The sequence below is a fragment of the Ambystoma mexicanum genome, chromosome 1p, assembly GCF_040938575.1.
Source record: "Ambystoma mexicanum isolate Mex_15411 chromosome 1p, UKY_AmexF1_1, whole genome shotgun sequence".
Taxonomy (NCBI): Eukaryota; Metazoa; Chordata; class Amphibia; order Caudata; family Ambystomatidae; genus Ambystoma; species Ambystoma mexicanum.
The window spans coordinates 464,091,141-464,116,419 of NC_090921.1; the positions used below are offsets into that span (position 1 = coordinate 464,091,141).

The window sequence follows — 25,279 nt, forward strand, 5'->3', positions numbered from 1 at the left end:
CCTTAGAGGAAGCTTCCTTCCCCACTTGTGAAAAGCCCCTGGAAACCCAGGAACCAGAACCAAAATGTCCTGCCCCCAACAACCTGCAACCTAAAGAACAGAGGGTGGGTAGGAGAAATAAACGACCTAAAAAGACCCACCCATTTTGTGGAGGAGGTTAGGGTCCTCTAATTTGAAGGAGAGGGGTCCTCAGAGGATTCTGGGAAAATGATCTTCTCCTTCAGGGATGGGGGAACTCCTCCCAAAGAAAAATGGGTCATGAGAGATCCTAATAAAGACTGGGTAAATGTGGGGACTGAGTTAGAACTGCCCATCATTGAACCCCAGAATGATTGCTTGGAAAAGCACTTCGCCCAAATATTTTCTGTTGACTGCCTCCAAAAACGGGGGGGGGGGGGAGCCAGAATCAGAACCAGGGAGCCCAAATCTCCCCAAATATCCAACTCTCCTATTGTTTTTGCAAATCCCCAAGCTCCCACACAAAGTCTTGCCCAAACCTATCCTGGGGTCTGCCTCCAAAAAGGGGGCGGGGCAGCCCAGAACCAGAGAAAGAAGATTCCCTATCTCCCCAAAGCCATTCTGGGGACTGTCTCCAAAAAGGGGAGGACAGCCTTGAATCAGAAAAGGAGGAGCCCGAGTCTCCTCGAATCACTGAGTGTGAAATTTCTTGCTCAGATTCTCAAACTACCCAACTCCATTCTGGAGACTGCCTCCTAGAAGGGGGGACAGCCCAGAACCAGCACAAGACAAACCCCAAACCTCACCAACCACTTCTGTTGGCTGCCTCCAGAAAGGGGGGGGGGGCAGCCCATGGTCAGAAAAAGGGGAGGCCAGAACTCCACAAATAGCGGTGTGTCAAAATTCTTTGTCAGATTCCCAAATTCCAACACTGACTCTTCACCCAAAAATCCTGGTGTTGGAGTCAGAAATAAGTAAATTGACCATCCAGTTTACCAAGGATGCCCATTACCTTTGCCCATTGGAGTGGAAAAAAGGTAGATTCTACGCCTCCATCCAAGTGCAAGGGCAATGTGCAATTCCAGCACTGGTGGACACTGGATCCCAAGCAACTCTGCTGTCAAAGAGGACCTTTGAGTAGCTAAATTCAGGAAGGGTGGAGAGATACCAAACCCCTCTTCCTGCACAACTCCAGAACTTTGACGGGAAGGAAATTCCTGTTGAGGGGTCTGCAGAGCTGGAAATTAAAATAAAATGTTTGTTAGAACCTGTTTAGTATTGCTCCCACAGGAATTTATTTATCATTTTAAGCATTTGTGCACAAAGCCATTTTCAACTGTCATTTTAAAAGTGTAAAATGTCCCAAAAATGCTTTTCTCTCTTGTTTGGGGAGGGAAGATTACATTTAAACTCTAGACACTGTTCTACATTCCTGAGTACCTGCTGCTTACTTACATTTGTGTAGAATTGCTCATTTGTGAATTGAAAACTTTGCAGGGGGAATCTTAACTTAAACGCTATCTTTTCACCAACCTAAACTGTTCTTTCTCCTGTGCTTTATCTTCTGTGCTGCTCAAAAGTGAATTCAATTGCCTTACTTATTTTCTGATTTGTATTGTCACCACATGGGTGATTGCTACCCCATATATATATATTAAAATGTGTTTTTGATTTGAATTTTAAATAATAAATACATATTTACCTTTACCAACAAGCCTGATTCCTGGTCCACTGTGACCTGGGGGTTATTTTGAGACGGGTGTGATATGAGTGGTATATCACTCAGAATATTATACCTATAGACATGATAAATAAGTATTTGACCTGTGCATTAGATGCTAGGTGAGACCCGGGTGTGTGCCTGATTGAAATCCTTAACACAACAATGGTCACATGAAAGCGAATGCTCTTGTTAAAAACCTGCTGAGAAACATAATAATAAAAACATAAGTGTTATCTGATTACCCACTGTCAGGGAACCTGACTGATTAAAACCTGATAAAAGATGTCAATTAAGCATACAGTGCACTAACAGTTTAAGACTCAAGAAGATAATCATTTAAGAATATCAGCGCATTTCCAGTAAAATTTGACCATATAATAAATCATGTTATGATCACATACCTTTATAAACAATTACAACAAAGAAGGCAGATCACCACAATTGAAGCAATTGTTGTAAGATTTAAGATAGCTGAACCGTAGAAGTTGCAGGCTCTCACATACAATCAGAAGATGTTCAATGGTTTCAACAGCTAAAGTGCCACATAGGTAGCAATATCATACATCTCGTTCTATGCCAAGGTGGGCACCTTTGGTGATCAATGCTTCACTTAGTTTGAACTTGAGTAACAAATATTGTCTAGCTACAGAGCTATTAGGATAGGCCACAATACAAGAGGGTTTAATCAGCCGGTTACACATGTATTCACAAAACACTATTATGTTTAGTGTACAGGGTAATTACATTTTGTTCCTTACTAATCATGCTCAGTCTAGATTTCAAGTGAGATTTAACCCCATGTGTTTCTCCCTCCCAGGAACAATTCATACACCCAACATGCCTTTGTATAAAGTGAAAGCTTTTCAGTCTCTCCTTTCAATTTGCAAATTGCTTTTTCATAGGTGGAGATCGTAAGCAACTCATCCACACACTCATCGATGCAAAAAGAGCTGGACGACTTCCAAGCCCTAAGAATCATCTTGTTCGCAATCATACAGGCCCTAAGGAACCACAAGTTTATGGACATATGGGGGATCTTTCACAATGTGTATGGTTAAAGTCTCATGGTGACTCAATATGCTGGTGTGTTTTGATTTGCTCTTATGCTAGCCAAGACCATGCCATGTTACGTGGGGATGTGTTTTGTGATTATTTGGTAAATTGTACTACCAAATGATACAGTTGGATATTCTTCTGTTTCTTTCTCTTCTCCTTTTCTGGTCTCTTTTCAATTTTCTCTCTTCTTCTACTTTTTCTCCTTATTTATGTTGTGTTATGCATTATGATATTATTTTTTCTTTTTTTTCTTCTCTTTTGGACTCAATCTTGTGTCCAGGTTTGTAATTTTATGAAGCTTGTTTATTTCTAATTGTATTGCATGCTTTATTGGTGAAAATAAACATGATAAAACTGCAAAAACTCTATAAAGTGAAATCAGTGAGCCTAACGTCCCCAATGATTTACAGTTGTTGATCTCTTGGAATGCACATATAACGCTTGTCACCATTGTTCCATTTTGTAACCTTTGGAGGTAAAAAAATAGAAGGACAAAACGTGGGCAAGGGACCCCCCACAAAGAGAAAGACAGGCTTGATACCGGCAGAGGGAAGCCTGTTATGAACTGTGGTAGAGTAAAAAGGTGAATGTGAAAAGAGACAGGTTCTAGCCCGGCAGAGGGAAGCTTGTGGTGAATTGTGGCAAAGTGAAAGTCATATAACTGTGTATTTATGAGAAGGTGGACGATGCCTAAGAAACTGATTGAATTGTTAAAAGCTTAAAACCCAAACCTGAACTGTTGAATTGTACCAGTAAGCCAGAGTGTGCAAGACTGATGGAACTGTGCCATTCAATTATCCTTTTTAAAGAAACTCTTGAGACCCCGTGCTGCTGAATGTGGGGAAGGAAGTTTTTACCTAAACCATTCTGACATTTCTTTTAAGACACTATTTTTATTTTTGAATTCCCTTAACACATTTGTCATTTGAGGGAGGGTAAGGTTAGTTTCTGTTTATGAAAAGTACATCATTTACACTTTCCAAAGAAGCCCATCTTTGGGAATCAGGCCGACAGTGTGCCCTTTTTTTTTATCATGGGCTGTTGTAGTCTCATTTGTGAAATTTGTAAATGTTACTTTACTGATCTGAGCTTTCACGTTGTTTATGTGTGCTAGTTTTATTCTCAGGCTAAAGTGAACTTTTTTTTTATCTTTGTGGACTTTTATTCTCCTTGACGTACACATCATTGTTGTTATGTATTTTTGACTCTCCTTAAAACTGGTCTATTTTTCTCACTGTTTTCTCCATTTGTCTAATTCCGTATGTTGCGCTGTCTGTAGTCACCTTTTCAAAATGTGTCGCCTTTTCATAGATTATGTATAATTGTATTCTTCCTAATACATGCGTGTTCATTCTTCCCTTTTCACGCGTGTTTTTTATGCTGCCACTGTTCCCATTGTGACATTTGCTTTTTATATTTCGCTTTATTTTTTGCTCGCTGTCTCTTTAAGTCCCGTCACCTGAACGTGTTCGCGGGAAAATGGCGGAGTCCGGCGGCGGGGGCTTCGGCTTGGAGCAGCAGAGCAGGTAAGAATTACCCGAGGGTAGGCTGCCGGATTGGGGAGCTGCAGCGTCCCGTGGGAGGGGCGGGCCGAGAGGCATCACGGGGTCTGAGAGCCAGATCCCCCAACCCAGCGTCTTATAGGCTAGACGCAGCGAAGGAACACACCTTATCCGTTCGGGCGTGTTGGAGTCTCGCGTGGGATGTAATCAGGAAACAACCGAGGCTTCGAGAATAGGACAGGCCTTGAAAGAGCTGGAATCTATCCGCTGCGAGGCTGTGCAAATGCTTGGCGTGGTCTCCTTTCTAGGCATTCTTGGAACTCGCACCTTTACATTTTTTATTCTGTACGTTCATACTTTACTGATTTGTGCAATAAAGTCATCTACAGTTTAAAACACGGCATCTCATATTTTCATAACATCCCTGTGACTTTTTTTTTTATAACACAGAATTGAAAGTAGGCTTGTGATGCATTCCTGAAACGTGTCATTGTACTCGTCACGCACTGAAGTGTGATGAATACTTTCGCTGCCTCTTGTTTGCATTGTGTGAGAAGTTTGTAGCAGCTGGCTGTAGCCTGTGAACTCTGCATGACCCCGCCTTTAGTTTGTGGTAGCTGCACTTTTAAAACATTCTTCCCTGGTGCTTTTATTTAGTAAGGCACTTTTTTTTTCAGTTTTCCGATTTTGTTTCGTTTATGGAAATTGTGACCCCACCGAATATACACTAGTGAGCCTAGAGGCTTGTATAAAAAATCAACGTTATTTGTCTCATGGTTATTATTCTTGCTCCATTTTGTATTTGCACAGGTAACCAATGTTATGCTGTGATTTCTTTTCTTTTGTCATCTTTTTCTTGTTTCCTTGCCAATTTTGTAAATTTTAGATGTTTTTTTTTTCTTTCCTTCTCTTCCTTTTTCTGTTTTTATTTGAAATGTTGTAAAGTTGATATTTTTCAGCTATAACATTAAAAAAATATATACACTAGCACCACATTATTTCCGTGGGAAAATTATAGATTGAACACATAATGTCGTTTGTACTGTACTTGAGTGACATGTGGACATTTTCCTTTGCATAAAATGGGCATTCTGAGACCCAAAATATCCCTGGTATGCACCTAATCTTTGTGAGGTGCTGCCTGGATCTCGTTTCGCTACTAGGTGTCTCACGGATATTCAGCAAGGTTTATTCAACATGGGCCATAGTGCCTAACTGTGCACGATCTGTTTACAGTAAGGCCAGACGTACCTTTTGTCTGGAACTAGGTACATATGTTGTGAGGTACTTGTCTTTGTCATAGTGCTATGATTCTCCCTGCCTTTGATCTCATCGTTTTTCCATTCACTGTTTATTATGCGACTTTGGTGTACATTATAAGCAATGTTAATTTCAGTGTGTTCTCTTTTATTTCTCTACAATAATGTTTCCAGGGATTCCCAAGATTTTATTTAGTTTTTTGGGTCTCATATTTTTGCATATATAATATTATGTTATTGTGACTTGTATCATACACCACTGCCATTTTGCATGTTCCTCGGGCGGATCTGAAAAGGAAAGGGCTTGGGGTGGTTAGTAGGGTTGAGCGGGACAAGCGTAAGAGAGCTTTGATGTGCTGTTGGTAGCTTCAGTTCGGAAAAAACGATCACTGTGTGATTGTATGCATTGTGTGATTTTTTTTTTTTGTGTGGATGTATGTTGGTGTTTCATGTGTATGCTAGTTGTTGTGGAGAGTTGGCAGAGTGATTGGAGCTGCTTCCCTGGTGAAGGTCTGGGTTGGGTGGTGGGTATGCAGAGTGCTAGAGAGTTATTAGCAGGTTTAGTCGGGGAGGGGGGGCACGGTTGTCTGGGTTGCCTTTGCATTGGGTTAACAGTTCAGGAACACTGTGTTGTGGGACAAACATCTTACTGGATTCGTTTCCATGCATTTGACTGCACGGTGGACATTGTAAGGCGGCAAGAGTTGTTTCTAACTTGCCTCTTAATTTATTTACCTCTATCTGCTCTTGGCTGCCACCTACAATAGTGTGCCTGTTCATATGGATTTCTAAAATCTGGACAGATTTTAGGAGGCCACCCTAATTATAATGATCAGAGTTCTGAGATGGTAGCCCAAACCAATCGAGATATGTGGATGAGCAGTCAGTGTTTAGTCTCACGAGAATGTGAGTGGAGTCAGAGGCCCTCATTGAATACACACTGTATAGCACACAATTCAATGTAGACAGTTATAAAGATTTATTTTAGGCCTTCTGAACTAGGGATATACTGACTAGTAGTTTTGCTGAATACCGAATAGTTGGAAAGTATTGGTCCAAAGGCGAATAGTTGCCTTTTTAATGAAGTTGTGTCGGCAAGAGAAACGCTTTGTAAATTAAAAACACACATTTTATCCAAAACACACATTATATCCATTCTTTCTTGCATTTCTTTTTAGTCTATGGAAGATGTTTATGTAATCATGAAAGGGATACATTATTAGAAAATATACTGTTCAACGACAGCACAGTTTGTTTTTTTGTGCATTCATAGCCGTTGCGTCTTGGGCAGGGCCCAAGTAACTAAGACTAGCCCAAAAGTTTAGTATGCAATCGCAGTGAGTGGTGACTGGGATGTCTCTACTTGTACTTTTAAATGTCCCTTTTGGGCCTGCCTAACATTAGCCTTCTGGCTCCAGCAGGGCCCTGAAACACAAAAGGAGTCATTACATCAATTGGCACCCTGCTGAAGAGATACTGAATACACCTTTGGGATGCTAAAGCCATACTTTCTACCTCTGCTTCTGAAAGGAGAGGAGTCATTTGAAAAATGACTTTTAATTAATGGATAGTATTTTTCTTTCTTCTTCGGGTGAGTTGTGGTTATGATGCACATTAGACACCGGCTAAAAATATATAGGGAATTAGGAGTCCTTGATGGTTGCTGGCTGATCCTACAGTGCTGATTTTCAGATCTTTAATTGGTGTTTGCTTGTTGATTTCACTCATTTGCTTCACTTGTACACCATTTGTCCAATGTTTCTAAATTGTAAACTTGTGTCTCCTCATCTTTATTACACAAATATTGTTTTTTTTTAAAAAAAAAAAAACTGTTGTGAAGAATATTTCTATTGAAACAGACTGGGGCATTTTGGTTGAACATACCTTTAGTAAAACTTTCAATCTGTTGGATAGCCACATTCTTTAGTAACATCTGTCACTTTACTCAATTCAAAGGGACTCATTTTGGCCACATGAGAAAGTTGAAGAGCAGGAGTTGTAACCTATGTTTCTATATTACAAGCACATCTCTGCCTTAGGCACACTTCCTACTGAGCCATCTTACTCATTGTATAATCTTGACCTACAGGCACACTACTTCCTGACCTATTTTACTCCAGGTTTGGAACTTCCTGGGATATCTGCAGTAGTTAAATTAATCCACTTAATTATATTATTTGGATTGGGAATTGGAACCTTCAACTTTCAGATTACTCACACAGGTCATCAGCAGATACATAAGCTCCTAAAGAAAATACAATTTCCCAATAGTGAGTTTGTAAACTATTGTTCCAGCTCAATGGTTTTCATCTACAGCAAGCCACCAGATTAAAGTTTGCCTGTACAGCACATGAAGGGCTGAGACTTTGTTGGCACTTTCACATCTCTGCTCTGCCTGTACTCAATCAAACAAGCAACAGAAGCATTTGCTTAATGATCCTTTTTAAAGGATAAGCATGATATGCCTGAATGATTCCAGGCACTGCAGTCAAAGCAGTACTTGATGTATTTTGAAGGGGAAACTATTCGGCATGGAGTGAAAATAAAGTATTCTGCTGACGCCAAATATCTAATTTTCAGCCGGAATTCGACCGAATACTTGATCATGGCCAACATTTAGGTACACCCCTACTATGAACACATTGAAAAATGAATCTAGCAGGTGGTATTATCACACAACACTCCCTATAATACAAATATATACAATCCTCATAGGTTCACTTAAATAACATAAGATGGCTTAATCAATAAAAGGAGGTAAGTTAGATTCAGTAAATGATGTAAACCAATCACAAGAACAGTTTCCTAACCCGAGATGAATGAGGTCTTGTGCTCAAATGTCCAACATAATATTTCTCACCAGTATAAGTTATCTTCTGAAAAGATGCAATCGGCTTGTGGTGGTTATTAGTTTTAAATATTTCAACCAAGGGGAAGGATACTCCACCCAGGTTCAACGACCAAAGGTGAGTGGAGTGGAGTGGAGATCAAGGGACTTGTTTTTCCAATTTTATCCTTTGGAAGATGGGGTGGGGGTGGAGGGACAGTCGTACTGATGCTTACCTACACACCTCACTCCGATTTCTATTTTTTATTGATTGTCTTTGATTTGTCTGGGGGCCACTTGGTGGTAGGGGCAGGGGGACTTGATCTTATGTGTTTTTTTCCAGTGACGGGTACCCACGAGTGGCGGGTTTGAGAATTCTTCTGGTTCAGTGGAAATGCAAGTTGCACCACCTTCGATGAAGAAACGCAGACTCCAACGATGCAGGCCTCCTTAGGACACTTCATTAGATGGAGGAAGGAGAGTCCCAGCGACAATTGCAGTTTACAGGTGTCCTTCCAGTCGTGTTCACAGCAGCTGCTCTAGGAAAGGCTCCCTTAAAGGTGGGAAGCTGAAATGGACTTGTGGCACAAGCTGGCAACAACCAAAGTTCCAGACTTAAGCTTGGAACGGCGATGGTAGCCCGTAAAAGAGCTGCTAAGTCAAATGCACAGTCGAGGGGCATTTTAGAAGGATCTGAAGGGCTGGATCCTTGAGAAGGCGATCCAAAAGTGATGGCCTTTTCCTGGCCACCGGCGCAGAAACTCCTAGGTGAGTAGATGGGAAGACGCCCTTGTGTTTCTCCCAAGATATATATCGATATAATTTCAAAATCGATATAGGATGACACTATTGTTAACTTTGAGATCTATACATCCATTATTACATATACTATTTTGTTTACATTTTAATATTTGCACAGCTGTGTGTATTCTCAAACGAGAAGAGGAACCCTGTATTTGCTTTTTATTTTGATCAATGTCTTATAAAGTTGTTTGTGACATCTAACATGTAGTTGGCGGCTTACAACTGAGCATTTAACTCACATAAACAATATCAAGATGTATATCGCCATTCAGCCCAAACATATTGAGATAACTTTTGGTCCATATCGCCCAGCCTTAGACACTGTATGTACTGACAATTCTGTTAAACATTGATCTCTTTTCTGAACATAACTAAGGTGTCCCTAAAATATTCTACTCAATGCAAATATTTTCTCCAGCAATCCAGAAAATTACATCCATAAACGAAATACAGATATGCACTTATTTTCCTGTGCTGGTATTAGATGTAATGTCATTTTCATTTGTACAGCTCCTTTTCCCATTGGTATGGCCTTAAAGCGCTGCAGGGTAACGCCCTCGGGGGACCATATAACAGTGAGTATGCTAAAAGAAAAGGGAGCTGAATATAATGCAGGTTGTACTGAAATCTTCTAAATATAAGATATTGGCTATACTCAAAATGCAGCCAAGTTCAGCACAGTGGCTATAATCAAAAGGCAGTTAGATTTAAATGAGGGCGGGCTCCAAGTGAGGCTAAATTCTACACTGGCTAAACTCACAAGGTAGTTGAATTTAATAAAGTCGCTATACTCAAAAAAAGCCTCTAAATGCAACACCATGGCTATACTCGAAAGGCAGCTGAATTTAACACAGTGGCAACATTCAGAACACTGCAGATCTAAATATTGGCTATATTCAGAAAGCAGCAGATAGTGAATATATTAACCATGTGGAGACTACTTGGACAGCTAACTTTGGGCTTTGTGTTAAGTCATTTACACGCAAAAATGGACTTGTTTGCATTCACAAATAGTGTCCTCCAGAATGTATATATGAAAATGTTTATATCGCGCCACACACCGATGGGTCCCAGGACGCACATAAAAACGCAGACGAGTCAGGAGAAGAGAGGGGGAGTCGGGGTTCAATTAAGATTGAAACGGTGGGTCTTGATCCTTTTCCTGAAGTCCGTCAAGGATATTGTCTATCAGATCGAGAGGAAGTGCGTTACAGGCCAGGGGGGATAGAGGGGTTGAATGTTGTCTCACCGAAACCTTTAAGTTTGAATTTCGGTTGTTGGAGGCCTGCCTGACCGGAGGACCTGAGTGAGCGGCAAGGTTGGTAGACATTAGCACGCTCAATAAGATAAGGAGTCCTGGAGATTAAGACATTTGTGACTCAGTGTTAAGGCCTTGTGAGTAACACAATGTTTCACCGGGAGCCAGTGGAGCTCCCTCCTCGCATTGGTTATTGAACTCATCTGGCAAGACCCTTGGTGGCCTGGACTGCCCCATTTCGGATAGCTTGCAGTGCTGTAAAGGTTGCCTGTGGGGTGCCCAGAAAAGGCTGTTATAATAATCCAGACATGAGTTAATCAATGTTGATGCAAGAAGGGACATGTTCCTAGGTGACAGAAAAGGACAAATGTGGCAGAGGAATTTATTGATGTAGCCAGAGGACGTCCAGAGGTGGGCAACCTGAGGTTTCATGCTAAGTTCAGCATCGAACATGACCCCAACGCTCTTTGCACTTTTTGCCACTGCGATGGTAGAGCCATCGATGCTGAAGCTTTGCAAGTCTGCAGGTAGCTTTTTCAGCCAAGGCCCTGAGGCAACAATCTGAAGCTCCGTTTTATCATTGTGTTCTATTCTAAACCCACATGTATCCTTTGTTTGCAGAGTGTGGGTGCAGTTTTCTGTATGCGTTTATATGTGGCTTTCACTAAACATGAATGTATGGTTTTCCTTGCCCATTAATGGATTACGTTTTATCAAGGAACATGCACTGTTTTAAAAGGGGCTGTATGTAAGGGTTTCAGTCGTTCTATTTCGGGGCTGATGATGTACTATTTTCCAGTAAGAGATATTAAGTTGACAACTCTTCTTCCCCTCACCCCCATTACACCCGACTCTGCTTAGGCATTGATAGATGGGGGAGTGCAGAGGTTTGCACCACGCACTGTTCTTAATAAATGGAATGAATTCTTTCAGCATACATTTTGTCGCGCAAATATCCAGTTTATACTATGGTCTCTGCTGATGGCATTAACTGCATATCATCATCCCAGGCGATAGTGCTAGCTTTGTATCATGATCCATCGTGACTCGACCTCAGTTTTGACCACTGCCTATACTCTAGACTAATATTTAACTTTATCAAGGTAGTCTCTCTTGAAGGTGGCAGCTAAATGTTTTGAATTTTGATTTATTTCAACGTGCAATAGGCCAGAAAAGAAACCACATCTCACTTTGTATTTGATGTATAAATGAGGAAACACAGGGCTTTAGGATATTGGCTCCTGTGCTCCTAATTTCGAATTGCACCCCTGTGCATGCCCAGTGCTTTTCCCTTCCCAGATTTTACTCCAATAGATATGTGACTATTTTGGGGAATTGTTAGGGGTTTCCTTTTCATTTACCTTTTTAAGATGCAACTTCTGATTTTGTGAGAACCAGCCAGGGACCCAGCCAAACTGGCGTCATCCCTATATGGATTTCTCTGCTTCTTCTCGATTGTCCGGTCCAGTCTTCATCTACTAAGAATCTGTTCTCTTGCTCCTGCAATCTGCAGTTATTTCCCTCCTTCTCTATTCCTCATTCAGTATGAGAACATGCCTCCCCCAGCGGACAATGATGGACCTCCTGTAGACGAAGCACTGCCACACAGTGAGCATGAGGAAGGCAGGGATGGACGTCTGGTGTGCCAAGTACTAATTGGCTATTATTTATAGACTCATTCAGATACGATTTTGCAGTGTATATTTTACTCCGTATTTTAAAGTTGGGGAGTAAAACTATTTTTTAGGGAGTAAAAACGTAAGTTCAATTCCCAATGGGAGTATTTTTATAAGTGAGTAAAAATGTTTTACCTGGAAAAACACATTTTTTTGTAATACGTATTCCTTTGCACCTAGTTACTCATACACATAAAAAAGATGTGTATTTTTTACGATCAGGCAGCAAGATTAGTTGTTTTTTTCTTGTTTTACTAGGTGCCCTACTGGTCCATACATATCCCTGGAGCTGTGTGGGTGAAAGCAGGAGCTCAAGCTCCACCGTGTCTATTTCCTATTTTTTTGTTGTGAGTATTTTTACTCTTTTGTTTTTGGGAGTATTTGCCTATTTTGTAGGGAGTAATGGGAGTATTTGCCTATTTTGTAGGGAGTAAAAGTGGCCGATACACCCCTTATCTTTCCTTAGGGCTGGATGGGCCTCCTAATCACCTTCACCCAGAACAGGCTCACCACTTAAGAAGTGAGCGCCTGTTTGTATGTAAAGCAAGTTTATTGTACAATCGGCCGGGAGGAGCTAGATTATTCATAGGGTTACTAACCCGAGACTCTGTGAACCACAATTTGACACATGAATATTTTTTTGGTTTTTGAACTTTGTTTCCAACAACTTTCAATACAGAAAGAAAAACGCATTGGTTCAGCGAATCCCCCCCCCCCAGTTCGCTTCAACAGTTCATCCCCTCACATGTACAACTGCAATATCCACATATCAGATCATCTTCACGTCGCATCGTCCATCCTTGTGAATCCCCTGCTACAGCTACATGCCAGTCATCTACATTCCCCTTCATCTGCCCGCTAGCATTTTAATGTTGTCTCTCAGGTTATCCCCACATTTGGGTCCAACTCATCAATCCTGCTTGCATTATTAAATACTGTTTATAAGGATCCCATATATCTTTAGGTCTAGCACGTGGGTGAACTACCATTCAATTTCCATGTCATTACAGTAAAGAATGGCACCCTTCCATCTTTCTATCTTGGGGCACTGAGCTCTCTCCACACCATTGCAACTCTCCTCTTTGTCAATAATAGTAGCAACCCTACCAGTTTCTTCACTGGCCCAGCTATTTGTTTAGTATATCCCAGTAGAGCCACCACTGGTGTAGGATCCACCTGCTCCACAATGATGTCACTCAGTATCTCAAAACTCCCCCCCCCCCGAAGTGAAGTATGGGAGGGCAGCAGCTCCATGCCACATAAAGGAAGTCCGCTGGTGTGGATGGACATCTAATGCATTCATCTGAAGTCTTAGGGAAAAACTGGTGTTGAACCGCAGGAGTGTAGTAAAATTGATCTTAAACCTACAATTAAGAGCAATGTTCTTAATTTTCACTCAGCATTACCGCCATACCTCATCAGTTGCAATTGTGTCTAATGTTGGTTCACTCTCCCCCTGTGCTGACTTTGCATCACCGCCCCCGGGGTATCCAAGATTTTGATATATAGACTACATACCATCTTGCTAGTGTCTCTCTGGTTCCTTTGGACAGATCGGAAATAAACCTTTTCGAGTGTTGCACAGCTGGAAGTATAAAAACCAATCCAGGGATGTAACATTCCCTTTGCCTCTCAATCCCTCCACACTTCGGGAAAACGTCTGAAACATGACCTACCGAGCCATTCCACCCAGTTCACTGGTTACAGGTAGTCCCAGGATGTGGGTGACTGGTAGTTTGGGAGAATACAAAACCCCTCCCCATCAATATTAACCCATGCCCTGCAAGTCAACTCCATGTTCTTTGGCTTAGACGGTCTACCAGGAGCCATTCGTATAACCACTCGTAACAAAGACTGCACTGCAATGGTTTGTGTCTGTCAATCCCATTACCAAACCAATGCAACAAAAACCCAGCCTGGGCTGCCTTGTAATATGCCTCCATGTCACGCAACACCAACACGCCTCTTTGATATAAGTCATTTATAACACGTCTGTACATAATGTTTCTAGGTGAAACCGGACGAGGGGGGGGGACAGAGGGAGGACAAAACAAATGATCTTACTAGGCTTTGTGTCATTCAGGTCATGCAAGTGCAATACAACGCAAAGTGCAAGGGGAGGGAAAAATGGGAAGTGCTAGGAGAGGGAAGGAGGAAGTGCCTAGAGGGCAGCATTGCTTGGAGGATGAGCAGCCAGGGAAGCGCGACTCTTTGTAAGTGCAGGGACTGTAGGCTTACTGTTACAGCCCATAAGGGCACGTTAGGCCGGGGCAGTGCAGGGGTCATGGAAGGAGCCTGGTACCCAGTGAGACTCAGAGGGTAGCTAGGCAGCCAGTTGGCGCAGGAGCCAGGAAAGTCAGCAGGGGAGAGAGAAAGCGGAGGCAAAAAAGGTTTTGAGCTGCTTCCAGAACTTCTGGTTGTCCGTCAGGGCGACCATTCCAGAGGGAGGTACCTGCAGCAGAGGGAGATCTACCCCCCCCCCACTCTCTGCTTGGACAAGCCTCTGACCCTCAGAGTTGGAGGTGGCTGAGCGAAGGGTTTGAGAAGGAAGGTGTTTTTAAAGAGATTTTGATGCAATGTGGGCCCTGACCCCAGAAAGCTTTATGGACAATGCATGGGGTCTTGAAATTGATCCTTGCTGCCACTGGGAGCCAACACTGATTTCAGGGCTGGAGAGAGTCTCTGGGCTGGAGGCCAAGGACAAATCTCGCAATCCTCTTCTGTATTAGTTGCAGAGGGCGAAGAGTAGAGGAAGGCAGATTGAGAAAGAGGCTATTGCAGTAGTCCAGCCTAGACAAAACCAGGCCTCTGGAGACGAGCTGGGGGGAAAATGTAAAAAGGAAGAATACCTCTGAGGAAGTGCAGCTGGTAGTGGGCCTTCTTGACAAGGTCTGTGATGTGAGGAGAGAGTGGAGTCAAAGATGACACCAAGGTTTTTTTGCCTCACTGGAAGGTGAAGAAAGAGGGCACAAGGTGGGCAGCCAGAGGGAACGTGGGATCTTGTGGAGGATCTCTGTCTTATTGGCATTAGGGCAGAGATCGTTTGGAGGGCCACCAATCCTGAATAGAGGAATGAGCGATCGCAGACAGTCAGGAATGAGCGAGAGAGTAGAGGAGCCTGAAGGGATCCTGAAAGAGAGCGTAGTGTCATCTGCGTAACACTGAAAGTTTTAGGAGAAGGTTGATATCAGATGGGCCAAAGTGGCCAAGTAGACATCGAGGAGCCAGGGTGAGAGGCTAGTGACCTGGGAAACACCACATGAGGAGAGAGAGAGGTGGTGGAAAGACCTAAGTTGAACCTGGGAGGGTCCGTCCAGGAAGGAGGTCAACCATGCCAGGGCCTGATCTGTGATTCCCAGGTTATCACAGAGTTTATTAGGATGGCGTGATTGATCGTGTCAAAAGCAGAGGAAAGGTGGAGGATGACGACAGAAGGAAGGCTTGAATCAAGATTAGTGAACAGATTTTCACAGGTGTTCAGGAGAGCAGTTTCTGTACCTCTGGCTGCTCTGAAGCCAGACCGATGTTCATGGAAGACTTGTGTACAGGTGTGTTATAAATGCCACATCATATATATCATATAATGGAGACAACCAACACATTCAGTATGGAGGGTAAGCTGCGAGATGGCAGGTTTTCCTGGAGTTTGCCCAGGAAAGGAGTGATGGAGATTGGGCGATAGTTTGCAGATGGGTATGATTGGCAGAAGGTTATTTAAGGAGGGGCTGCAGAAGGGCGTGCTTGAGAGAGGGGAAAGTTCCGGTGGCGAAAAGTTTTGCAGAAATCGGCCAAAGCTGGAGCGATGGTGTCCATGTGGTCCTTGATAGTTTTGGAGGAGCACCTGTTTGGACGACACTTTCATAGATCAGACTTGTCTAGAATCATCAGGCGTAGTCAGAGAGAAAGAGGAGAAAGGAGGATGAGGGGGAAAGGCAGCCAGAGGGAGTCCAAGGGATGTGGAGGGAGAGAGGAGGAGAGTGAAGACAGGATGTCCTGAGTTTTAGTGGTGAAGTGAGAAGCCAGTGCTGTACAGAGGGCCTGGGAGAGAATAGGAGAGGTGGAGACTGCAGACGGATTGGCCAGCTCGTTGCAGATTTTCAAAGAGTTCAGGCATGTTGGAGGCCGCAGAGATGCAGGCCTGAATGTGGACTCTTCTTGGACAGGACAGAAAGTCTGTATAGCCTTTGGAGCAAGCAGTAGGTCAGTTTGACAGAGGATGCATTTGATGCCCAACAGAGCACTCCACTTCCGCCTAGCCATATTTGCCTGCTTACCCAACAAAATGGATCAGGACAGCACTGACTGAACCTCTAATAAGAAGTCTATCTCCCCTAGACCATTTTTAGTGTGCTCCCACACCCTTTCATAGTTGCGTTGGTATAAGGTCGGGGGGGGGGTCGAGCCACATCTATACCCAGATACCTAGTGTATTCCGTGTGCCACTGAAACGCAAACCCACCACAGAACTTCCCAGTGGATTCAGTGAGTGGAAAGAGCACTGATTTTGTATTATTTATTTTCAATCCAAAAAAGGCACCAAATTTTAACACATCTGTCATAATCGGCTCAAGACTATTCTGTGGACCCTTGACAAAGATCACCATGTCATCCACATGAAGAGACACCACTACCTTATGCATATATAACTGTGTGTGTGTGTGTATATGTGTGTGTATATATATATATATATATATATATATATATATTATGGTTTCAATGGGTTTGGGGTTTTGTGTTGGGACAGCCGGTCCCCTACGCACAGGTCCAGTCTATGTTCTAGGTTTTGCCTGCAGCCTGGCACATGGGTTGTCCGGGAACCAAAACTCTGGGGTTCCCAAAAAGGTTTGGTACTTGGTGGGGTGACAACCCTTGTTTGGCGGGTGTGGGCGCTGGCAGCTGTTGGTGGTCCAATTGTTGTAAGCTTCTTTGAACTTGCATGAGAATTGACACCTCAGTCTTGAGATCTTGTTGCACATGGTAGTTTAATGTAATTATATAACATTACAAGTCTGGCATGTGGTGAGCCGACGCAAGTTTCGCCTGTAGTCTTTATCAAGGCTGTGATAGGTGAGCTGTTGCAGTGATAAATGTGTGAGGATTGAGGCGGCACAGTGATATTGTCCAGATTTATACATTGTTGATGATACCATAGTCCAGATAGTGAGGCCATGACTTGTCACAAAGACTCATTGGTAATACTGGGTTAATTAAGAAATTCAGCAAGAAGAATTGCATATCACATTTGTTGGTGGGTGGGTTGTGGTGGTTGCCGTACAACCGGGAGACCTACAATAACATAGGTGAGCATGCATAAATACAATATTATCATATTTGTAAGATATGTTGGAGCAAGGCAATGCAAGAGAGACATCGTACCAAGAAAGAAAGGAAGGAGGGAGAGAAAAAGTTACAAGGAGTGTTAATGCAGGGTAAGAGTGCCTGGGGGAATCAACGATGTCGGGGTAGCAGTAGCTTACCAGCACTTTGGTGGGCACGCTCGCCGTGGAGCAGATCGGCAGGTCATCCTGAAGAGGGTGCTGGTGCGAACTGGTTGGCATAATACATATATATAATATTCAATGAAAAAACGTTAAGGAGACGTTATGGTTATGTTGGACTAATAAAAAACCTATGAAATTCACTGAAAATCTTTGTTAAAGGGACGTAATGGTTTCAAGTAAAATCGAAAAACCCCAGAAATTCGCCAGTTATGGTAAGCTCAACAACCATAACTCGCGCCTGAAACAGATACTGTGGAAAATAATCTACAGCTTTTGGAACAAAAAATGGATCAATTCATGACCAATTTTATTATTTTGAAGAACTTTATAGAAAACCATATCATGGAATAAATTAAATATCACTATCCCACATGCACCTGTACCCATTCTCCATGTCCCAGTCAACCTTCCCCAAAAAATCCCCATCACCAAAAACGTTATGCTGTGACTTCAATCCTTTCCTCCCCTACCATCCAACATGTAGAACACCCTAATTACACTGTATTTGTCTCAATTTCTGCTTCCCCCCCTAATTTCTATATTTTTGTACAATAATATTTTATGTATACTGTTACTATATTTTTTTTTTTTTGGGGGGGGGGTCCGGGATGTCCGCAATTAACCAAAATGTGGGTGTCCTAAGGACACTATGTCTGTTCACACTGTCCGTAATCAAAATGGGGATGTCCGTAGGACACAATCTGTCCGCGTGTCCGCTATTCGTGAAAATAGGGTGTCCTAAGAACATCCCCCCCCCACTGTTCGTATTGTCCGCAATCGGAGTAAATGTGTCTGTAGAACACATAACCTGTTCTCATGTCCTCAAAGTTATGGCGCACCTTTAATTAGTTTGGGGACCCACACCCTGTCCGGCGGACACCTGTACGCATGCACATCCCACCCTCGGGACCTAAAAACATTGCGCCTGTTCGTAACTGTCCACTGCATGTGTGTTGCACTTTTAATTAGTTTGGGGACCCAAACACTGTCTGTAGAACACCCGCACGCATGCGTACAACCGACCCCCACGCATTCGGTGTCCTACGGACACCCGTCCCATTCGTGAACGTGTCCGCGACGTCATCATGTAACAGCACCCACGCTGTGGGTCCTTGTTCGCGAACACAGTCTGGGCCCCTGGACACACACACAGTGCTTTTTTGAGCAATCCAAAGTATTTTACTGTGAAACTTCACCCCTGCACCTGTTCCATACCATGCACCTGCCCATCTGGTTACTTTTGGGAACTTTTTGAGCCCTTTTTTATGTTAAGTGTCCGCGGATGGCGTGACTGTCAAGGCCACACCCCAGAGCTGCTCCTCATTCTGTTTTTGGACTTCCAGGACAGACACAGCTCCACATTGCTGGATTGCTCTTTCTTCCTGTAGTTTTCTGACATCCTCATGGAACCTTACATCTTTCAAGATGGCTCCCATGGCTGCTGGTGCTACTTTTACCTCAGTAGCACCACCACCACCTTCCCAAGGGCCTGGAGAGGGGAACAGGTGTGACCATGCAGAGAAGAGGATGACGAGGATGTCCCTACTACTAGCAGCCCCTGTGAATCTTGGGTGTGGAGCTTGTTGGCGACTCTTGAATGAGTACTCAAGGCTTGTGCAAACAAGGTACGCTGCACTGCGTGCCAGATGGTGCTCAGTCGTGGCAAACTAGGTATGTACAGTTACAGTACTACCTCCATGAAGCGACACCTAAGGTCGTTCCAAGCTGGGGCAATTCGTAGGGTTGTCCGCTGCAATAAACGCAGTAGGTTGAGTTCCTCTGCAGCATCCTCTGTTTCTGCTCCTGCCACCACAAGAGGCACTCCTGTGGGGTAGTGATTCCCTCCAGCTACCTCGCAGGCCATATGCGACACAGTAGACCCTTACCTTTCGAGGGTCACTGTATTTTGTATGTACTGCGATGCAGTACTCTGCAGAGGGGAGACTCTTTGAAGTGCTTTCGAGGCTGTGGTCTGGGAGCAGGAGAAGGACTGCTCACTACCTGATTAAGGCCGACCCTACATCTTCCTCTCTCCACCTGCCCTTTGTTATCCCCATGGTTGGTGCCCTGTCCTTACCCCCCATTCCTTTCCTTTCCTTTTGTGTCTTGTTAAAAAAAAAAAAAAAAATATATACAAAACAACAAAACAAAAAAAAGGGCTCTTTTCAGAGCCGCCTTTCACAGTTCAAAAATAGATGTCCCAATTAAATGCTGCACGGCCCTATGCATTTTTAGAAGTCCGCAGACATTCAAATTTCTGGGGTACTAGACCATCAAAACCATTGCACTCTTCTCTGGGAGGAAGTGGTGGCTCTGAAAAGAGCCTTTTTGTGGCGTTTTTTTTTGTGCGTTTCAAAAAGTTCAAGTGGTCAACACCTACTGGAAAAATCATTGCTATACTTCCAAAAAGGGTCGCAATGCATTTTGTATCAAACAGCCTTGTTGACATTGCTCCTCGCTTCTCCATTTGTGGACCAAATGAAGAAGAACGCAGCCACATTTGTCTATGCGCAATTCGAGAAAAAATTACTGTGTGTTTGGAAACATGTCCATCACTTTCCCAAGTCCTTATTTCATTGCACATTGCAAAGAGATTCCAGAGACATGTCCTAAACTGTTCCCTCCACAATGAATAATAATAATGTCTGGATGACACTGTGTCACCAAAGTAGCAGAAAGAGGAATCAAATCCAGTCACTTCATTCCGCGCACTCCATGCCAACATCCACCTGAGGGAATCGAAGATGCAGAGTCACTCCACAGCAATCTGCATGCACCTCCAACCAATTTATCCACGAGTCACCCAAAATCCACCTTCTAAAAGACAAAGCCATAGCTATCTGCTCTTCTCTCAGAAACAGACTTTCTGCCAAAGTCTCTCCTTACACATCACACCCAGTAAACCTTATTCACCAATCCCTTGCTCTGCACAGTCTCATTTGCTTGCCTCTCTGCCTCAAATTCCCTGTATGTAGTACATGCTGTCCGCGAACAACCGCAATGTCCGCGGACAAATTGTAAAATCTGAGAATGGGGAATGAAAATATAAATGGTGTGCAACACTTCCCCTTTAAGGTTGGCTTTGAAAAGAACCTTTTTTTTTGGAAAGTGCTTATAAAAATGTTGTTTTAGTTTTTTCACTTATTTTCTTCCGGATGTCTTTACATTATTCTCTGTAAAGCACTCCTTATATTTTGAAACAACATAGCATTTCCCCAATATAGATAAAGAAGTGCCATGTGCTTTAAAATAGATACCATTAACAAAATCATTATTGTCATTTACAAGACAACATTCCACTTCTCAACAAGAAAGCAGACATCCCTCTGTTCACCACAACACCATTTTACTAGGGACAGAAAACATTAGAATGGTCCCATAGTACCCTAGCCAATATTTCAGAAAAAAGATCACCTTCCCATTTTGAACAACCTCCATCACTGCCTGAGCGACGTTTTCAAGAGTACTCAATAAACTAGGAGCACTGATGTATCCCAAATGGACACCGCCCCAATGCAGTACCACTACATCTGGACTCTTTCACATGCAGAACGTTTTATAAGCTCCAACCACTGCCTGCACATTGGAACCAGGTACAGTGGACCAGAAAACCTCCACCCCTTCAAAACCAAAACTGGCAGCTTTATGTTTAAACATAGCATACCTTTCCAAACAATCTACAAATAAATCTCCAACACTCTCACTTTCTTCACCTCTGCCATCTTCACTAAACACACACCCTCTCTTTCTGCAAAAAACAACTTCCAACACCTGATTGGCTAATTCCCCTTGTCTTATTTCCATGCCAGATATACTGTGAAGCCCTGGATGTAGCACGCCCTGTCCGCGAACATCCGCGGTATCTGCGGACCCAGCAACACAGGGGCAGCCCTTCTATCCTGTCCACTTCACTCTCTGCACCATTCCCTCATTGGCTACTCTTAAGCTTTCATTCAACCATCCACCAGTCACATCCAAGAACTCTACATTGAACTCCATCATCACAGTTCGCCACTTTAGATGTACTGTTAATCACTCTGAGTACAATTCTGCTGTGATTACAAAGCACCGACAGCAATAACTACTGTAAAACTCTCCAAGATTTCTGCTTGCAGATTCATGCAAATCCCCATACATGAACACAAACTGCAGGTATGAATATTTTGTGCACAGTACATGTACAACTCTGTTATAAAAGCACATGAACCCTGTATAACCTGCAAAAAAGCTTAACTGTCATTTCTCCCATCTGCTATGACCAAGTGTCACTTGTGAAGCTGTGTGCTCTCCAAATTTAAATTTTCCCATATTGCTAATTGCAATGTGCAAACTGTTATTCTAATCATTCATTCTGTCATTTTTGTAACCACTGAGACCTATTTATCCACATTTCAAGCATGATATCATTTCATGCATTATAGTGTATAGGATGTATATACAATTTCATTTCTGTACATTCTGAGCATTTTACATAGAAACTATCATTTGAACTTCCTTTAGAAATGATTACAATAGTAATCGGACACAACACACACAGCTGTCTAACAAAGTGTCATTTCATGTTAAAAGATGGGAGAAATAACAGTATGATTGTAAATGGCAAGAACCATATTCAAATGCATGAAATACAAGGTTTCCTGTTCTGTGTTGTGATATGGGTAAATGAAAACCTGTAAAACACACACCATTGCATTTTGTGCTACTGCTATGTGTGCATCACTTGCACTAACTTTAAGTGAGGGTGCACCACTACATCTCAACACATTACTTGCAGACAGTACTAGCTCAAACCGTGTACTGCTGTCATGATGCCTACCCCCGGGGACCCAGACCAAGTCCAGCAACCCCGGAAGCAGGCATCAAGTCATTCCAAGCAAGCCCAACAAGCCCTGCTAGGGGCTACTTGGGTGAAGTCCTGGCGTCTATGGCGCCAGGCTCATATGGAGAGTCAGTCCTGGCGCCGCTCATAGATTAAAACTTACCTGATGCAGACCATGCTGCAAACTTACCTGATGCAGACCATGCTGCAAGAGCTCCAAGCAAAAAGAGGCTTGGAAGGGACTACTTTACTTGGGTACTATTTTTTACTCGGGTGGGGCTGGGGAGGAATACTTACCTGGGACTACTTTGGAGGCTATTTAAACCAAGCCCGAAGAGCAGCACACGCTTTGTGTTATACTGCATCCAGCAGCGTAATGCTCACCGTGCCTCCAAGTCTGCATCCAGTCTTCTGCCACGCCCGCCTCAAGTCCAGAGCTCCTAGAAAAAGGGAGAAAGAAGGAGAAAAGGTTAGAACACGAGCAATACCTTTGATCCTTACCTGAATTCCCGATCCATCGCGCCTTCGAGCTGGAAGAAAGAAGTTATTTTATGCGCGTCGCCTCGCCTGCTGCAGTGCCGCGCTGAACTCACCGGCCTTTGCAGCATCTTCACATTCCACCGCATCCTTCTGCATGTTCCCGCCGCACTCCGGCACCTAAGGGGAAGACGGGAACAGCAAGGTGAGCCAAGGGAATACACAGAGGCAATATTAGTTACCCCCCATAGACTTACCTGATTTTACCACAGGGGGTACTATTCCTCTTCACGGGTCGGCGCAGGTTCCACTGCATTCTCGCCGAACCCCGGCCCCTAAGGGGAAACAAAAGGACAGCAAGGTGAAACAAAGGGACAAACGAGGGGAAATCTCATCACCACAATAGACTTAACTGATTTTACCGCCGGAGGCATTATTCCCCGAGACTTCATACTTTCTCTCCGCGACTGAATAAGGGAGAAAGCTACAGGTTACATATTGACATTATTTTATCGAACTGTGTTGGATAATACAAATCCTTACCTGAATATTACCGGTTGCCACGAGGAACTCTTCGCTAGGGTCGAGCTGCAACCTGCAAGGAATCGGACAGAGTGAAAGTCAGACATTTGAACTCTTACGAACTACATACTTGCGGCGTCTTGCCGGGAATCTTGTTCTGGAACTCGCCAATTCCTTCGAGCCAGTGAAGCAACTAGTTATCTACGCGCCCCTGCACTCAATGCAGGATGGAGAGCTCATCTTTTCAAACCATCAGGTGAGACTATAAGAGGGGACATCAAAGGTGATCAGTGGGGAGATCAGCGGGAGTGGGGGGGTTAACGCTCAACTCCACGGGTGGTTAATTCCCTTTCTCCATTTGCAGAAGAATATTTCTACGGGCCAAGCAAACTAAGCTAGGTGGTCCAGTCCAGTCCGTCATATCGGCACTACGCGTCACATTGGTGGAGACCGCAGCTGTCCAGTTCAGATCGACACCCCTGTGGGAGCCAGGTGAGGTTAACAACTTCTGCTTTTTTCTCATAATGTTCGTGCACAGTGTAGCCCAACGTGCCATGTGAGCACCTACGTCTGGACAACAGGGGAAAAAAAATCACAAGGTAAAACGGACATGCACACACAGTGTTCGGTTCCTGTCTTCCTATACACAGTAGTTGGTCAGAGAATATTTGCATAATTTGTGACCAACACTCTGTACTTTCGCCAGTGGTTTCATTTTTTCATAGAATGTTCACAAGAAAGTGTAAGCTGCCTGAAATGCACACGTTTTCTATTTTGCGGGTAACGTCCAGCATAGAAGGCTGTGTGTGCTTTTGTGCACTTATTTTGTTGTCTGGCAAAGCAGCAAAAGCATTAATATATGGTCCTTGGTGGTTCCTGTGGGAGAACACACTTTCTTTTTTAAGTTAGTAAAGGTGCCAGTTGTTTTTGTGATGTCTTACATCATAAAGGTATGCATGTTGCTTAAACGCAAATGGACATAAAGGGCGATAGCAGTCCTCCAGATAATAATGAGCGTCTACACACCGCTTATGGTAATCTTGTAATGATTGTTCCACAATCCGTCTGTTGGCATGTGGAAGTGTGACACGGGCAGTAAGGTATCAGGTGTCTGCGAACGAAGACGAATAAGAATACATTTCATTACCCATTATCAGTGGCAGTGTAAAGGACAAGGGCTCTGAGGGAAGGATGTCACAGAGGGCCCTAGATGGCTGGTTCTTGCACCTTAGGGTGAGCTTCTTTGTGTTAATGAGCACCGTCAGATGTTCACCCCCAGGCTTGCTTTCTGTTTTGTAGGTGCCACTGTCCTTCCACGGCTGCACACATGCCCTTTGTCTTTCAAACGTTGCCAATAAACCCTTCTTTCATGTGTTTGCTTTTCACAACAGATGTCACTCCCAGCGAGTGTAGTCAGACCCAGAGCACATTCTCTTTGTGTGTGCCCAAACAAACACACAAAAGAGAAAAATTCTCCTACCGGACCGCTCCGACAGCAGGACAATGCAGGAGGTGTTTTTCCAAACCATTGTCTAGTAAAATATTAGCTGTCGACGTTTGTGTGCCAGCCGAGTGCTATATGTGGCTCTGACCGTTAAGTTGTACGCGCCTTCATTGTATCAAAATATTAAGTGTTTGAAAGGTCATTGTAAGGACAATACAGCCAATCGTTTAGCACACGATTGAACATACTGTGTACTGTTTCAGTGCAGGAGTTGGTTAATTTTCACTGTTGTGCTCCATATATAGGCTTGCATGGCCTGGAGAACAATGTGAACAAAACGAACACCAATCATAGTACTCATTTAGACTGAATGCTGCAGAGATTGTACTGTAATGCAGCGTGCACGACTATTCTTACAAAACCCACTACATTGCCAACGGACAAAGTGTATGG

General features: G+C 43.4%; 1 protein-coding gene across 2 annotated transcripts in view; it reads left to right on the forward strand.

The window, feature by feature from the left end:
• The first annotated feature begins 4,196 nt into the window (after positions 1–4,196).
• The window catches only part of KLHL26 (kelch like family member 26), a 374,709-nt gene continuing 353,626 nt past the window's right edge, over positions 4,197–25,279 (forward strand). For both annotated transcript variants that reach the window (XM_069649307.1, XM_069649308.1), the window contains exon 1: positions 4,197–4,263. In XM_069649307.1, the coding sequence (XP_069505408.1) occupies positions 4,217–4,263 (47 nt within the window). In that variant the 5' untranslated portion in view covers positions 4,197–4,216. The remainder of the gene's footprint in view (positions 4,264–25,279) is intronic.